The 18557-nt window shown below is 37.5% G+C and overlaps 1 protein-coding gene and 1 pseudogene across 1 annotated transcript; one reads left to right on the top strand and one right to left on the bottom strand.

The window, feature by feature from the left end:
• Positions 1 to 1351: 1351 nt before the first annotated feature.
• Positions 1352 to 3230, bottom strand: CXXS1 (thioredoxin family protein CXXS1). Its single transcript, XM_088948739.1, has 3 exons — positions 2937 to 3230; positions 2084 to 2206; positions 1352 to 1672 (listed from the first exon to the last, which is right to left on the bottom strand). Exons 1-3 carry the CDS (start codon positions 3036 to 3038, stop codon positions 1520 to 1522), a joined length of 378 nt encoding a protein of 125 aa, XP_088804865.1. The 5' UTR covers positions 3039 to 3230; the 3' UTR covers positions 1352 to 1519.
• A 6581-nt stretch (positions 3231 to 9811) lies between these two features.
• On the top strand, positions 9812 to 16796 carry LOC148878084 (beta-amylase-like; annotated as a pseudogene).
• Positions 16797 to 18557: the final 1761 nt, after the last annotated feature.

Here is an 18557-nt window from a genome sequence, read left to right as displayed (position 1 = left end):
GACAGGTTCCAAGGGTAGACCATGAAACCAACCTCATAACCACCAAGGCCAGAACCGACCATAAAACTAACCTTCACAAAGTAGGTTCCAGTTCTAAAAACCTAAAATTGGCCCCTAAAAGGTAGGTTCTAAGTTCTACCATGAAACCAAATCAAACCAACCCATGCTCACCCCTATTGGGAGGGAGAGGATGGGGAAAAGGTTTATATCATGTGTTGCCTGAACAAAATTTAATAAAAATTGATGCCCTCCAACATTGGCAATTAGTGTGGTCATTCCCATGGATTTAGTGATATTGTGTAGTTTGGTTCAACCTAGGCCTACTTATATTATGTAGTTTGGTTCTAGAAAATATCAAATATAGCCACCCCAAGACTCTAAAACGTAGTAGGTTTGAAAAACATGCTTTAATCACATTATTTAGTATCATGTTATATAAACCATATGATTTCTCCATTACAAAATTTTCTTATGCTTTAAAAGCCATTATTTTGATGATTTAGAATACATGTTTTGCTTTTGAAATAAAAGTAAACTTGTTTTTACCTTTTAATTAAAACAAAAAATAAAGTTTAAGGACGTCTTTTTTTTTTCAAAAACAAATAATAACAAAATGTTATAGAACAACCGTAAATGGATATCTACTGTAAAATTTTCAATCTGAAATGTCTTATATTTGGGCCTTTTGAACTTCAAAGACATACAACTAGCCTACTAAATGTTTCTCAGTCTGTCAGGTAGACACACAAGTGAAAGCTTAAAACGATTTCAAAGTAACATCATTATGCAGGGCATACTTTGGAATGCTAAATTGTAATGATGGGTTGGATAGAAAAAGTTATAAATAATAAGAAATATTTAATAATTTTCTTGGTCAATGCCGGAGTGGTTATCGGGCATGACTAGAAATCATGTGGGCTCCGCCCGCGCAGGTTCGAATCCTGCCGTCCACGAGATTTTTGTATTTTTCTCAGAAATACATTTTGGCATTGACCATACAGCAGACATAAGCCAAAATAATGTTTTTTTATTTAATCATTTTATTCATTAAAATAATAAATCAATCATGTGACTTTCCCCTCTTCTGGTTTTCAAAGGGTGGGGGAGGGGTAGTGTTAAAATAAATAAATAAATCAGTTTCAATTCAGCTGTTATCAAAAGGCCCCTCTTATGAATTATGATATCAAATTATCAATGAATGTACAAAAGAACCACCGGCTTAGAACTTAGATTTTAGATCTTATCTCTACACCTATTTTTATTAACAAAGGGAGAAATTTCCTTCACAAAGTACTCCATTATAAACCACTAAAAAGGTTGACAAACACCAACTCAAAACTCGGATAGCATCTGAGGATGGAGAAAGGCATTTACATTGATAGAGCATATATACATCAACCAACCAACATGACAATCATAACCCTCAAACGAAAACATACCCAAATGAAATTGTTGTATTTTAAACTATCCACAAGTAAAGCACTTATATCTCTCTATTCATGCTTCATACTTCCAACAACTACGCCTTGTATGAACGGATGGACTCAACAAAACCATCAATCCTTTTCTTTATCTCTTCTGGATTTGCACCCACAAGCTTATCTACTTGGGTTCCCTCCTTCATCAGCACAAATGTTGGCATGGCCTTTATGTCCAGCTTGGTTGCCACCTCCTAAACCATGAAAATTAAAACGAAAATAATAAAAAAAATCAGAACAGAACCAAGGTCCATTGATATTTTATTTAGATCCATCGTGAACTAAACACAAAATATACAAGGATTAGGAACCCCCGTGGCATACCAAATGGGTTTTGTTTGATATAGCCAATAGGTGGATTAGATTCAGATGAGCTGATTCCTGTAAATTGTGATGGTGATTGAATGAAACTAGCCTAAGTTGCCCGGGTTAAACAGGAAAAGAACTATTTGGGTTTGGTCATTGAGAAGTGGAAAAAAGGGTTTGTTCAGATTGAACCATCTTTGACTGGGAAACCGAGAAAAAACCTTTAGCCCGGTCTGGTTTGCAAAACTCTGACATTGATGATGACTAGGAGAGAAGATAGAGACTGTAAAAGATATTACCTTGACCTCATCAACATCAACCACGAGAAACAGAACATCTTGGTAACCCATTGCCAGTTCTTCAAAAAACGATTTCATTGCAACTGAGGGAATACACCAAGCAGCAGTAAAATGCACCACAACCTTGCAACACAAAATAAATTAAACAAAAGCAAAGTTGGAACCAGAAACAAAACGTCAAAATAAGATTGAAGAAATCCACCACCCAAAAGATAAAATGAAAATGTAATAAATGTAGATTTAACATGGAAAACAAGCAGCAGTAGCTAGCCCAGATACCACAAGCAAAATTATCCCAGATACCACAAACAAAATTATCGATTTCTCAATGTAAGCATTGACACTTGTCAGCCTCGGCCACCACTAGATCAGAAACATCTCACTTGCATGAACAAGTGATCAATCATCAATCATCTCATCTCTTTCTCTCTCTCTCTCTCCCCTGTGCCCTGTTTCCTTGTTTTGAGTAATAAGCAACCAAGCAAGTATATTATATTATCAGAGGGATTGCAGAGTAGATGTACAACCAGGAGTAGCTTTCAAAAATCAAAAAAGGTGTACAACCAGAGGGAGTTGAATTTGTGGATCCATGTCTTCCTATAAAAGATCCTTGGTAAATAATCACTGTATGCACGATACATAACGAAGAGAAAACTTCAATTAACAAGGGCTGTGCAATCGTCGAGGTTTTAATGGTTCGATAGAAGTTCCTCGATCAACTGATCACAATTGCCTAGGGTTCAACTCTATACACCAAAACATGGGAAGGTCGGCGGGGGCCAGTGTTGTGGTCTGTGTCTGGGTGTGCTTTTTGTATGGCAACAGTCAACAGAATTGGGAAGAGGGGACTTACAGGGCAGCCTTTATTGGTGGCTTCAGTTACAAGAAGGTCCCATGACTCCGACGATTCAACTTTAACAACCCTCGATTTCACAACCTGCTCTTGTCTTTCCATCTTTCTTCTGTGTCGACCGCTTCTTCTGATCTGCTCTTTGTTCGGGACTAATTATATAAAGCAGCAGCTGGTTAAAACTTGAAGTTGATACCATCTTGCCGAGGGGAGATGTTTGTCTCTTTTATGGATGGGTATGGAACGAAAAAATCAATTGATAGAGAGATGGCTCCCACCTTGGTAGCTATCTACAATAGCCTTTTCTTTATTATTATCCTTTCTCGTATAAGACAAGCTGGGTAAGAGAACTCCATAAATTTCTGTGGAGCTAGGGCAGCTGAGGTTGCAGGCTTTGCAGCGACCCTACAATGTGAGTCATAATTTTCCTACCCACTCTAACATCTATTAATCTATAATAGAGATGTGTATAACATTAATAATTAATGGATAAGAAATCGGTTTATACGAAGTGTTTGAGTTTCACATCAATTCCAATTGAAATTGGAATATATTATAAATAAGGCTCAGTTTGGAGGGAATACAAATATAAATATATACAGTATAAATGCATAAAAAATAATACAGAATGTAAGATTTTGCACTCTACATATTTGTATTTGTATTCTTTCTAAACTAACCAAAATGTATGCCGCTCTAAAACACATAGACCCAAGTTGAAGCTGTGAACGGGTCAAAAATCTTTTGTGGGCCTTAGGGCTGTTTATAAGAAGGCTCAATCCGATCAAATCGATCAACCTGGACTGACCTAATTCGAGTCGATTGGGTTTTTATCGGTACGGATTGGTTTTGGGATGTGCAAATTCCTAAACCGATGATTCGGGTCGATTTTGGTTTTCACACAAGAAAACAAAAACCGATCCAACCCGAACCGACTTAGTTCCTAGTTCAAACATAAAGTTTCAAAGCCCATTAGGCCACCTAGTTTTTGAATGGTTGCAAGAAACTTTGGATTAGTGAATAGTGATTAATGAACAACTTTTGTGATTAACTTTTCATTTAAATTTTATCATAGGAGATGGCTGAAATGCTGTTCAATTTATGACTTTTTAAAATTAGCAAGATTTTATCACAGAGATGAACTTAGAACCGAAATCGACCCAAACTGACCCAACCTGACTCAAACCGACCATGTCGGTTTTGCTTAACACTGGGTCAATTTCGATTTCTATGTCAGGTAATCCGACCAGGTGAATCTATTGAAAAAACCGTGATAAATCGACTCAACCCAACCCATGAACAGCCCTAGTGGGACTTGTGGCCAATGACCGGGTTTGGCATGTGAGATATCCGGGTGACCCATGGCCACACGTCACTCGTAATGAACCTTTGTCTCAATGTTAGAGTTAGAGACCTTAGAGCCAATATGACTCATAAAAAAATGTTAACTAGAGTCAGTACTCGGTACAATAAGGACCCTACTTATCATTAATCCAGTTAGATGAGTCATAATCAAATCCAGAAATCAGCTTTTATTAAGCTACGTGCTTATGATGGTGAATGTTCCTCTTCTTTATATACACTAATTAACTAATCATTCGAGAACTGTTTATTATGTAGGATTAGGTTGTTTAGTATGGATCACATTCTCAGTCTTTCAGTCAAAATCCAGATGCAGTTAGATCATGAGCAATGAGCAAGGTAGATCGTCTCCTCGCCCCACTCCAACATGGTCCCTACAACCTCCATTTGGAATTATGAAAGTTCTGAAACAAACCCCTGGTTCTTTTTGGGTTAGCCTAATTGGAATTGGGAGTGGAGGCTTGGGCTAACCTGGTTCATGGCGTGACCTTTCGGTGTAACATATTTTTTTACTCTATGTTTGATTTGAAGGAAAAGATAGGGAAAAGAAAGAAAAGTTGGAAAAACCTATACAAGATTCGTAAGGGTTTTTCTAACTTTCCTTTCCTTTCTCTTCTTTTTCCTTCAAACCAAACATATTAAGGTCAATTATTTGTAGAGATGCTGAGATTAAAGGTCAGTTATAGTATTGCCACTGTTGGGGATGGGCTGGCCCGGGCCTTTTCTGAGATTGTGCTTTGTTGGGTCTTTTTGACTTTTTGTGTTTCTTTTTGGTTTTTGGGTTGAGTTTGTTCATCTTTGCATTGTGTGGATTCAATTGTGGGCCTAGCTCGGTCTACGGCCCGTTGTCTCGGGTTTAGGCTGCTTGTGGATGAGCTATCTTCATTGTGGATTATTCCTTTTTGTTTTTCTTTTTAATACATTCCAAAGAATGCTCCAGAAAAGTAAACGTGGGTGAGGCCTGTTGATTAATCTTAAAACAATTGATAAAGAGATATAGGGCAGAAAGCCCTATAGCTGTAGGATGGGTTGGACCACAATAGAACTAAGTGACATGTCATGCTGCAGTGCATGGAAACCATTAAACTTTAGGATATGCTCCTCACCCCGCTTTGTATATCGGGATACGTAACCAATCAACAGTGAACACACCAATGTTGGCAGCCATGTGTTCAAAACACTGGTCACTGGTGTATTCACTCTAGATTGGTTATATAGCCTGTTGTACATAGAGTGACTAGCAGCAGATCCCAGGTTCCTACCATTGGCTTCGACTATGATACTGGAAGAACTTGCATCCAACTAACTGGGGATCAATCAGGTGGTAGGTGGTGTTTATCACAATTCATAGGATGTTTTGATTGATCGAAGTTCTTCCGGTACCATGTCTTTTCGGTACCATAGATTTTCCCTCTACCATTATCGTAAACATGGAAAACAAAACCGTATCCTAGCCAACCCAATCTTTAGATCAAATTGGCGTGTCTTAGAAGTTCCAAAAATAACGGATTTAGCTCGGGTTGGGCTGGTTCCAATCCAATCCAAGCCCAAGAGTGGGTGTGGCAATTTGTTTGTATTAGATTCAGATCCCACGTGAAGGAACCATGAGCAATGATAGCAACAATGTTGAGGCTAAGCATCGATGGGCCGGGGTGGTGTTAGAAGGCTAGAAGCAACTTCTCTTCATGCCCAAGCTTCAGATGCTTAATCATTAATCACGGTCTTATGAGGATCAAATCTAATTTCATATTAACCAGCTATATGCAGACAAGGACAATAGCCAGCTGGACTGCTGACCACTACCTTGATATCTGCCGCTATGTTTGCAACTTCGCAAGTCCAATCTAACCTCAAGGCAAACGAACATGAGTTGTCAATTCATCATTTTCCGCCCTGCTGGACAACCTATAAGTCATGTTTAGTGAAAAGTGAAAACCGTGGTGAGCCCAAAATAACTGTCTGAAATCCAAAAACATGGTTCTCCATTGAAGCTGTTGTCATTGTCTTCTCAAAAGTAGCTCAATCTACCCTCAAGTGTCCATAAGTGGAATGATAGAAGGATGAATTATGTCTATGGAATGAACAAATTAGGTCATGTTTGGTTCACTGTTCTGGGGCCTCGTTCTCTTAATTCTTATTTATTTTAGGTAAGAATGGGCAAGAATGAATAACATTAGTATTTGGTTACAAAATTCTTGCCTAGGGTCACATTCTTTTTAAAATGAAAAACAAGTCCCATAACACAAAAACTGACTAGCCTGCAGCATGAAAAATAATCATGCCCCATCTTGCTCATTTCATTCTTTGAGGAAACTCTACCTATAAAACTGTTGCCATATATGTTTACTTTTGCGAAAGCACTTTTGCAGAAGTACTTTTACAGAAGCACTTTTATAAAAGTACATTACTAAAGCACTTATGAAAATACTTTTATAAAAGCACTTTTAGGAAAATATTTTTATGGAAGTACTTTTATGGAAATACTTTTACGAAAGCACTATTATAAAATTGCTTTTACGAAAGTACTTTTATAAAAGCACTTCTATGAAAGTACTTTTACAAAAGCACTTTTATGGAAGTAATTTTATAAAAGCACTTGTATAGTACTTTTACAAAAGAACTTTTATAAAAGCACTTCTACAAAAGTACTTTTATGAAAATACTTTTACGAAAGTACATTTATAAAAGTACTTTTATGAAAGCCCTTTTACAAAAGTACAAAAGCACTTTTAGAAAAGTACTTTTATAAAAGCATTTTTACGAAAGCACTTTTATAAAAACATCTATGCCAATTGGTAAAGATTAACTATAGGAGACCTAAGCTGGTGGTTTGCGAATACCGACAATTTTTTTTTTTTTGAAGAATGAAAACGAGCAAATAGGACACTTGTCAGTCTGAAAAGAATTCATTTTAGGAAAAGAGTGTTTGGGTCATAGCAATATTTGCTCATCCTGCCTATTTTTACCCATTCTTTTCCATTTTAGAATTTCATCTTGGATAAGAATGAGAATTGAACTAAATATGGCCTAATATCCAACTAAACAATAAGCTTTTGTTTTTTTTTTTTTTTTTTTTGCTTTCTTATTCATTTGTATTTTTGAGTTTACTCTTCATTTATGTTATTCAAAAGAGTCTCACATTATCTCCAATAGATGATAAAAAAAAAAAAAAAAGTAGACTAAGGTGATTTGGTCATGTGTATAAAAGAACATCAATAATATTTGTAAGAAGTGATTCAACAATAAATCCAAACTATTCAAATATTCTAATAATTCGAATATCTAATCAGTCAAATTCAGATATCCTATTCATATCAAATAGCTAATCGAATTCGATTTCAGATATGACCTAATTCGATTCGATTCGATTCGATTTGATAAATATTCAAATTCGACTAATTATTTAATTCTTACATATAATATATAAAATATTTAAATGTTTTATAATTTATAAATAAAATAATTAAATCATATAAATAATTTATATATCTATATACTTTCTATAAATCAAATATTGATTTTATATATTTATTAATTACCTAAAATAATTAATTGGCCAAATTCGAATCAAATCAAATATTCGAATATTTAATCGAATTTGGATATCAGATTTTCTAATCGGATTGAAATTTGGATATTGCCTTATTAGATTTGAATTTGATCTATTTATACCCCTAGTCTCATGTGTACCCTGCTTTATTCCCACCCCCCAAGTCTCCTCTAATGTATATCAATGTTCAAAGTATTTCAAATGCAAAGAGTATTAGGAATACAATTTTAAGAGTGGCATTGAGATATATTTTGGATACGTATAGATATGATTGGAAAAATTAAAACATAATGGATACACTCTGGAAACTCAAGTAAATCCTAAGAATACATTAATAACACCAATCTAAGATGGTGTTTGATAACACTTTTCAAATGCCATTGGCATTTGGGTTTAGGTCGGGCTAGAGGATCTGACGCATTTCAAATCTAAATTGGTAAGACCTGGTTTTATGTCTTACCTAAATCATCAAACTAGAAGCAGACAATCTTGTTTGGAAAAAAGAAATCACTCGGTCCAATACACAGTCAAAAACAGCTTCTATCTATCTATCTTTTTCATTCAGGCATTCCTTTCCTCATCAACTCTAATGTTTGATTGGAAAGTGATGAAGGGAAATTTGGCCCGACCTCGTAACAGGGAGACGCATAGACGTGACTCGGCATAAGTGACAACTCAACATGATCAGATCGGCACATGGACGTGACTCGACACAAGTGATAGATCAATTCGCTACAAAGCAACCTCGGGTACCCTGATACCCCTGAACTGAAGTCACCCCGGTATCGGATCGCGACCAGGATAACAATATCAAGCCCGCTACAGATTGAACCCGGACAAATGAACCACCTCGTTCAAGACTACCCCGGGACGAGTATACAACGGCATAAGGTCACATCAGGACCACCTCGGTCCCAAGGCACTTCGACATTCATATTAGGTCAGATCTAAAGAGCACGAGCTCAGGAAGTTTGCCACTAGTCGGCTCGCCACCAGGCTGCCCGGCACCTTACAGGTCGCTACCTAATCAGGCCGACTTCCACGTTACAACCCCGAGGAGCTCACCACCGTACTCCGCATTTTACGGGATTATGACTTATAATGGCTATATTAGCTCACCCACTCCCCGATTCAAACGGGAGCGGGCAATCTTACCGATTGATGGCATTTTATCCACCTAACACGCAAACGGATCCCATCACAGCGAGGATCCAAGAACTACTCTACTAACCCACGAGGACTCCAGTATATAAAGACTTCACCCCCCAGGGGCGAAGGTATATTTTTTATATGTGTGTATGCGTAATCTTTGCTCTCTAGCTCTCAAACACATTGATATCATCTTCAAGCTCTCTACTACTACTGAGTGTGACTTAGCCATCGGAGTGTCCCCGCCGGGTAAGCCACCCCAAGATCTCTGACTCCTTTCTTGCAGGTTATCCAGTTAGATCGTCTCCAGTAGGGAGCACCCGGATTATGCCACATCAAAAAGTTAATATGGAAGTAAAAAAAAAAAAGATCCATATACAAATTCCAAGTATTTATGTGGAAGGTAATACAGGTTTAAATTAAAAATAAAAAACAAATTTAAGGCTTGGCTGGAACAAAAAACAAAAGATAAATTTAAAGCTTCGCTCCAAGATCAAGACATGTTATGTGCCATTTGCTCAAAGGAGTTCGAGTCATTCCATCATATATTTCTTGAATATTCATTGCCTCGGGCAATAATAATCTGGTGTCAATTAAGCTCAATTAGGACTAAATCCAGAGAATGACGGTTTAGCATAGGGCCAGAATTTTTAAGCCCAAAGTACAATTGAGATAGGTATCAGTTTGAAATTGATGCGAATTTACAGACAGTATATAGAGTGAGGGTTATTCACATTTTGAATGTTTATAACTCTGTAATAAAAATCAGAAATCTGCAATAAACCTATCCGTACTTCTCCATTTTATTTATACACAGATGGTTCATTTGATGTTGAAACAGGCAAGGCAGGATTTGAATGTGTCCTCAAGCAATCAGGTGCCAAAGAAAAATAGGAAATTAATCATTCAGAAATTCGAGGCTTCAAACAGCGATTGCTGGGACTAGAAGCAGCAAGCAATCACAATTAATATCTTTTTTTTATAAAAATTAATTATTCAAAGAAAAGCGTCGTCAATAATTTTCTTGGAAAAAGACAAGGACGAGCCAATCCATCAATTGCTACTGGCTATGTCTCAAGATTTAGTGGTTACCAATTAGCATATTCCATTGCTGGATCCTCAGTAACAATGTACCTTCTAGTCTTTTTTTTTTTTTTTGTTTATTGTATTTAGATGGTGTCCTTTAGTCTTTACTTACAGGCTTGAAATTGCATTGTATCCCACTAATTGATAATCCGGTCGATCCCAAGTTAATGAAAAAAAAATATTAACAACCATCTTTCTCTACGTAATAACAGTTCATTGCATTGTATCCTTTAGTATTTTCAAATATAAAATACATAAAACATAAAAATTACGAAAAATATAAAAAATTATAGAAATTGCAATCATAATAAAAAATTATTTTCAAATTATAGAAATTATGGAAATTGAAAAACAAAATCAGAAAATAAAAATTGTAGAAAAACACCAAAAATTATAGAAAAACACAGAAATTGAAAATAAATAACAAAAAGTACAGAAAATTTTATAGATTGTATAAAATAGAAAAATATATAAAAAAAAACAGAAATTATAAAAAAAAAAACAAGAAAATTGAAAACTGAAAAAGACCATTTTTCCTCTAACTCACCATTTAAGAGTAATTTGGTCATAAAATTTGTTATTTATGCTGATATGGACACCTCTGTTAAGAAGCATTAACGGTGCATTAACGAAAAGTGAGCTTTAGAAAATAAAAACTTACTAACATGGTAGGTTTTAAATATTTTGAAAAGTTGTAATAAATTTATAAAAAATATTGAAAACTCATGGTGAGTTTTAGATAATTTTCCTTCAAAATAACCCTTCTGAATAGGTATAGTATAGGTATAAAAAAAATATTTATTTAATAAACACTTAAAAATAAATTTAAATTTTGGATTACTTGAATAAACACTTATTGTTAAGTAAGTGTTTATTGTTCTGATCTAAAATAAATGCTTATCCGAATAAGTTGATCGTGATTAAAAAAAAACAGTATACAAATGTGAAACATAATTAAGTGTCTGTTTCATTTCCTTGTGGAGGTTTAACAGTGAAAGAAAATAAGGAGACAAGCAGTTATCTAGCTTTTTCCAAATTAAAACCATTATATATCAACCGTCCTTTACATATTGGAGTTATACTTTGCAATGTTGGTTTCCACGTTTATGTCAATCCTAGATGTGACGACACAAAGAGGGCCCCCAAAATGAATACATTCATGGACATTAGACAATCATCACACACAGAATAACCTTATCTATCCCTTCTCACTTTGTATCACATGGATCGATGATGAAAATGACGCGTGTTTTACCTAACAGTGGCCAATATTTTCCTTCATGGGTCCCATTCTGAAGGTCTGACCGTCTGAGATCTGCTAGGAATGTTTACCAACTAATTTCTTCACGTGCAAAGGTATCCCCATGGCCATGATTGAGGTGGTTGGTTGATCATCAACACTCACCACACAGAAAAATGAAATTTAGAAAAAGAAAGATCTAACGGCTATCATGGCTATATGTTAGGAGATAGGACCACGTACGTACCGCTCCAGGTGTATGTGCTTAATTTCGGTTACTGTAGCTCTCTTGCCCCCTTGTGTATTAACTCCAATAGAGTAAAATGCATGGTTTCATTTTTGGAAACCCAAATGCACTTGTTTTCCTGTTTGGATGCCCCGGGCCCAATCTTTGGATCCAAATGTCTTATGAAGCCTTCCTAATTGATCTTGAACCAAAAAGAAGGATACCATCATTTCAACCAGCTTCAAAGACTGTGTGTACGTACAAGCCATGCACCTCCCTACTTCCCATCAGAGTTAAAAATAAACACACATGAAGAATTGAACTTTCATCGGTTAATTAATTGCCCAACTGAACTGAAAGTAAATTTCTCTTTCAGTAAGGATAAGAACATTATATATTAAGATTTATATGATCATGAGAAGACGATTGAACTTTGCATTCTCTATTTACAGACAAAAAAATAAATAGTAAATTTTGCCTTGAACGAAGCAAGCCTATTTGAAAACCTTTATATGAAAATATGTTCCAATATAAACTAGCAATATATAAATAATAATATGTCGCTTTTTGAAAAAGACCATAGAGATAAATGCTGTACACTTGCCACTGCAGAAGTGTCTGCTTAATTTTTTTTGTCAGGAGATGTAATCAACAGTGCAAGATATGCAAATCTTTTGTTCAAGACAGGCAGAGCTAGGCAGCTCTCTAGCTAGCTTGGTCTAAGTTAAACCATTACCAACCGTCCTTTACATCCCCGAGTCCATGCATATATATATATTTGGCAACCTCCCTATTCTATTATATTTGTATTTAAGTACAAATGGAAGAGGAGATGCTGAAAATAGAATCGTCTCAGCCCTTATAACTCTTCTTCTTCCAAAAAACCTTCTTCTTTAAACCCCTCTGTTCTCTAATATTTCTTAAAGAGCTATTTTTCGAGTTGAGAGAATAGACAGTGTGAAGAGAGATTTAACCAATTCGTTGGCTGGCCAAGGATGTGTTAGTTTGTCTTGCAAGCCAATGCCAAATAGTCTCTTGATATTTCATTCCTTTTTTTTTTGTCATTTCTTTCTTTCTTTTTCTTGTAATTATTAGTGGGTCCCCACCTCATAAGAAGGGAACCCCAGCAATCTACTCCTCTCGACTTATGAAAAGGGCTGCACCATGCCCAAACCTGCAATATTTCTATAGTATTCAAGCTTTTCTTTCGGTAAGGCCTTGGTCATCATGTCTGACCCATTCTTGTCAGTGTGAATTTTTTCAAGTTGCATTTCCCTTTCTTTAAGAACATTCTGAATCCATTGATACCTCGCATCAATGTGTTTGGACTTAGAATGAGAGCTTGGATTCTTACGCACGTGAATGGCACTCTGACTATCATAAAGAAGTGTAAATCTTTCTTGCTTCAAACCAAGTTCATTTAAGAACATCTTCATCCACAATATCTCTTTGCAAGCCTTTGTGACAGCTATATATTCAGCCTCTATAGTTGAGAAGGCTACATATTTTTGCAACTTGGACTGCCATAACACTACTCCCCCAGCAAAATAGAACAAGAAACCTGATGTAGACTTTCTAGAGTCAATGTCACCTACCATATCATCATTTGTAAACTCTTCAAGTAAAGGTTTACCATCACCAAAACACAAACATATCTTGGATGTGCCTTTCAAATACTTGAGGATCCATTTCACTACAAGCTAATGCCCTTTGCCTGGAATGGCAAGAAACCTACTAACCACACCAACTGCATGTGCTATGTCCAGCCTAATACAAACCATAGCATACATAAAACTTCATATGGCAGAAGCATAGCAAATGTTCTTCATTTCTTCAATTTCTTTCTCATTCTTTGGGCTTTGATCACTAGACAATCTGAAATGATTTGCCAATGGAGTACTAGTCGGTTTTGCTTTGTCCATGCAAAATCTCTCAATGACCTTTTATATGTAACTTTCTCGTGACAACCATAACCTTTTGGATTTCCTATCACGTGAGATTTTCATACCCAAGATTTGTTGAGATGGACCTAAGTCCTTCATGGAGAAAGACTTGCTTAACTACTTCTTTAACCTGTTAATTTTTGTTTTATCTTGCCCAACAATTAATATGTCATCAACATATAACAAAAGAATGATAAAATCATCACTAGAAAAATACTTAGTAAAAACACAGTGATCTGAAGTTGTTTTACCATACCCATGCTCTTATACTAGTTTATTGGAAATAATCCCATTAATTTTTCCTTGTGAAAAAATCACAGAGATTTTCTATCTCAAATATCAAGTATGCAACAATAATAACACAAATAAGAAACACAGAGCAAGCAACAGAAAACACCAAATTTTACATGGAAAACCATTCAATGCGAGGGTAAAAACTACGGGACAAAAGACCAAAACATCCACTATTAGTAATAATAATGGGGTACAATGTTTTTATATCTAATTACTACTAGATGATGAACCTCGAGAAAACTTTTGGATACCAATAATAGAAATCATCATTAAACTGGACAACGAACAAGAAATTTTTCACCAAAGGTAGAAGCACAATAATGGAAGCAAGAGGAGATGCTAAAAACAGATTTGTCTTCTTCATCGTCTCGGCCCTTATAACTCTTCTTCTTCTTCCAAAAAACCTTTTTTTCTAAACCCCAACTCTGTTCTCTAATATTTCCTAGATAGCTATTTTTCGAGTTGAGTAGATAGTGTGAAGAGAGCTTTAACCGATTCATTGGTTAGCCAAGGATGTGTTGGCTTATCTTGCAAGCCAATGCCAAATATTCTCTTGACATTTCATTCCTTTTTTTTTTTTTTTGTCTTTTCTTCCTTTCTTTTTCTTGTAATTATTAGTGGGTCCCACCTCATAAGAAGGAAACCCCAACGGTATGGTGGGGGATCATAGAGTCCAAGGGCCCCAAGCAATAGGGGTGAGCTTTCGGTTTATTCGGTTAAAACCTAACCAAATAAATTAATTTTTTTAAAACTGAAACCAAAACCGATTTTCAAAAAAATTGATCTGCTTTCGGTTATTTCAGTTGAAAACCAAATTGAGTTATTATTATATATTATAACCTATAATATATATATATATATGATTATTATAATATATTAGAAAATTTAATTTCATTATAATAGACTATATATAATATATTAATATATAGATATATAGCATATAATGTATATTTAATAATATATATTATATAATGAATTTTAGCTAATTCAGTGTTTTTGATTGACCGGATTTCTAAATCTGAAAACCAAAATTATTAAAAACCGAATTAACCAAATCAAATTTCTCAAAAATCAAAAAAACTGAAACCGAAATTTTCAGTTCGATAATTCGGTTTTAACCGAATAATTCTCACCCCTACCAAGCAACACGCTTGGAGCACTTAACCGGAGCTTGTTCAACATCATTCAACAATGCGGTTTGAAGTTGCAAGTTGTAATGTTGTTCCACCAGTGTGGAGGGAACGTAGGGGATGTTGTCAACATTCCTCTTCCCCAGTGGCTGCTTGACATCGGTGAATCAAACCCAGATATCTTCTACACCAACAGGTCCGGTACCAGAGACAGAGAGTATGTCACCAATGGTGTGGATAACCTGCCCGTCCTCGCTGGCCGGACAGTCCTGCAGATTGGATTTTTCTTACTGTTTGTTCTGAACCTTAATTAATTGATCGACCTTAGCTTGCTTCATGGGTTTTACTAGGTAGCTACTTGCATTGAAAACCCTTGATTTAGAAACTGAATTAATCCTTAAGTAAGCTCTAGTAGAATTCACACGGCCGTTATCTCTTTCAGGTATATAGCGATTACATGAAGAGTTTTAGAGAAAACATGTCGGACTTCCTAGAGGCTGGGCTGATAACAGATATTGAAGTAGGGCTTGGTCCATGTGGCGAGCTCAGGTTCCCCTCTTACCCACAAAATCAAGGTTGGGTCTTTCCAGGCATTGGAGAATTTCAGGTGACATTGACTCCTCGATCGCTTCTTAATTAATTAAGTTCGATCCCTTCTTCGATTATTTTTTCTCCTCTCTTGTTGATTGGCAAGAAGATGCATGCATGGTCGTGTCGTCGTGGACAATAAATTAAATAATACAACAGAAGCCACTGCCTTCCAAGTTTCAATAAAATGATGACTTCAACAATCTTATAATTAATTATGAATTGCAGTGCTACGACAAGTATCTAAAATCACAATTCAAAGAGGCTGCAACAGCAGTTGGACACCCAGAATGGGAATTACCAGACAATGCAGGGACATACAATGACACACCTGAAGCTACAGAATTCTTTGGAGAAAATGGAACGTATCTCACTGAAAAGGGAAAATTCTTCTTAACATGGTATTCTAATCAGTTACTAAAGCAAGCAGATGAGATCCTTGAAGAAGCCAATCAGGCTTTCCTTGGGTGTAGAGTCAACTTAGCAGCAAAAGTAAGTAATTAATTACTACCATCACTTATTGTGTACTCTGGTGGGTATTAAAAGCTCAAAGGGGTTTCCTTTCCATGCTTATTAAAACAGGTATCTGGAATCCACTTGAGCAAACGTGATGGATACCGGCCCATAGCCAGGATGCTGTCAAGGCACTATGCTATTTTGAACTTTACATGCATTGAGATGAGAGACTCTGAACAAAGTGAAAATGCTAAAAGCGCACCTGAGGAACTTGTTCAGAAGGTAAATTTTCTGATCGAGCATAGAAAAGCTAGGAGATTAACTGATCAGTGAGGCTGAAGAGTTCTTCAGTATGTTTGGTCCTAGGTTTTTAGTGCAGGTTGGAGGGAGAACTTGGATATCGCAGGTGAGAATGCCCTATCAAGATATGATAGTACAGCTTATAATCAGATCCTGAAAAATGCTAGACCAAATGATGTCAATAAAACTGGCCCACCAAAACTGTATGATTGCTATGACATACCTCCGGTTATCAGATGATCTACTAGAAGAGAGCAATCTTAGTTTATTCAAGAAATTTGTGAGGAAAATGCGTGCTGACCAGGTAGGGAAAGGGAATTCACTTTCTATTGTGAATTTAAATATATTTGTCTTCGTGCTGGATAGTAAAACTTGATCAATGTTGAGTGTTGAATGAAATCTATTCCTGTCGAGAACCGGAAAAGTACTACCACCACCCCCTACTTCCCTTGAAGAAATCAAAACCAAAGATTCCAATCAATGACCTAGACGCAACAGAACCAATGGAGCTGATGAGGGCGGATTTTGCCCTCCAATGACATTGTGACACATGGCACCTCAGAACAACTAGGTGACACCTGGAACCATTCAGGCAACAACTCACCAAGTTGATGGTATACAACCTAGCGACCTGGCAGCCTAGCACATGCGCCAACCTGGCGACCTGCGAGACGTGCTCACCGACAAATTCGGCATGCATACCCCACGATCCTTGGAGGTTGGCCCTCATTCCGGAAGATGGTCAACGTGCATGGCAGTTACCTCCGAGGATCTCGTACCAGTTAGACACGACCTCTCGGAGATCTCGGGGGCGGTACGTGAACAATGCCTATATAAAGGCACCATTCCCAATGGCAAGCGGGGAAAGCAAGTAAGCAAATTCTAGCTCTCATACTGTGTGATTTTTAGCTCGCAGTCTACTATGAGAGTACTGACTTAAGCATCGAAGCAACCTCGTCAGGTTAGCTACCCCGGGTCCTCTAACATTTTGGTTCCTTGCAGGTCTCCAAAGAGCAACGAAGCTCATCAATCCAGCTCGCCACCAGGTCAGCCCGACACCTCACAGGCAACTCACCACCAGGTCAGCCTGACACCTTATAGGCAGCTCGCCACTAGGTCAGTCCAGCACCTCACAGGCAGCTCGGCACCCGGTTAGCCCGACACCTCACAGGCAGCTCGGCACCTGTCATCTCGGCACCTCATAGGCAGCCCGACACTATAGTCAGCTCGCCACCTAGCATGCCCAGCTTGACTCAACTCGGCAACCAAAGTTCTCCACTTCGGCCTGAGTCATCGGCCATCTGTGGGAAACGCTACAAAAAGCTTTCTCATCCTCTAAAAGGCTAAGTCCTCATCTTCCAAAAGGCTAAGTCCTTACTTTTTAGAAACTAAAGCTCTCGCTTTATAGTTTCCATTTTTTATGAACTCAAAGACTATGCAAGAAATTGATAGTTAACAAACTAAGCAGCTCTACTAACTTTATTTCAACTCGGATAAAGCCTCATCAATCCTCTTTGCGAGGCCCCCTCTACAAAGATGAGCTCTTTGTGGCTTCCGAGGGAGTTGGTGGCCAACAGACTACATGGACGCCCTTACTGGTCGAGCCTTCCAAGGCTCCCGTGCGAGTTGGCGACCTAAAGTCAGTAGTGTTGCCCCCGTAGGTCGAGCTCCTAGTAGTTTCTTGTAGGAGTGGGTGATCGGCGTCACGAGGCTGATGCAGTGCAGCCATAGCACTAAAGTACCGAACTGGCGAATACCTCGATACCACATAAGACCCAGTCGCCTCTTCGGCGTGGGCAAGATCAAGGAGAGTGGACTACGAGTCGCTCCTAGAGCCTAGAAACCAAAATACCAAACTAGCGAAGACCTCTCCACCACATAAGACCCAGTCGCCTCTTTGGCATGGAAAAAAACAAGGAGCGGACTACGAGTCACTCCCAGAACCTAAGGAATTGAATCGACGCTTACGAGCTCATCGAATTATTCATCCCAGGCCAAAAGGAGAAATTTACTCCCTTCGCTGAGTTTCTTTTAGCTCGGGAGTAGAGAGCAAATGATGAGGGCGGATTTTTCCCTCCAATGAAATTGTGACACATGGCACCTTAGAACAACTAGGTGACACCCGGAACCGCTCAGGCAACAACTCGCCAAGTTGATGGTGTCCAACCTGGCGACCTGCGAGACGTGATCGCTGACAAATTCGGCATGCATACCCCACGGTCCTTGGAGGTTAGCCCTCATTTCGGAAGATGGTCAACATGCATGGCAGTTACCTCCGAGGATCTCGGGCCAATTAAACA

Source organism: Nelumbo lutea, chromosome 1 (assembly GCF_056320005.1).
Source record: "Nelumbo lutea isolate HS-2025 chromosome 1, American lotus-T2T, whole genome shotgun sequence".
NCBI lineage: Eukaryota > Viridiplantae > Streptophyta > Magnoliopsida > Proteales > Nelumbonaceae > Nelumbo > Nelumbo lutea.
This window is presented reverse-complemented; position numbering and strand designations above follow the sequence as displayed.

Bases quoted from the DNA above. Each gene is read 5' to 3' on its own strand.
- CXXS1 (XM_088948739.1), bottom strand. From the start codon at position 3,038: ATGGAAAGACAAGAGCAGGTTGTGAAATCGAGGGTTGTTAAAGTTGAA. The intron at 2,207-2,936 runs GTAAGTCCCCTC...TTGTGTTGCAAG, and splicing joins CCACCAATAAAGGCTGCCCT to GTTGTGGTGCATTTTACTGC. The intron at 1,673-2,083 runs GTAATATCTTTT...TTCATGGTTTAG, and splicing joins TTGATGTTGATGAGGTCAAG to GAGGTGGCAACCAAGCTGGA.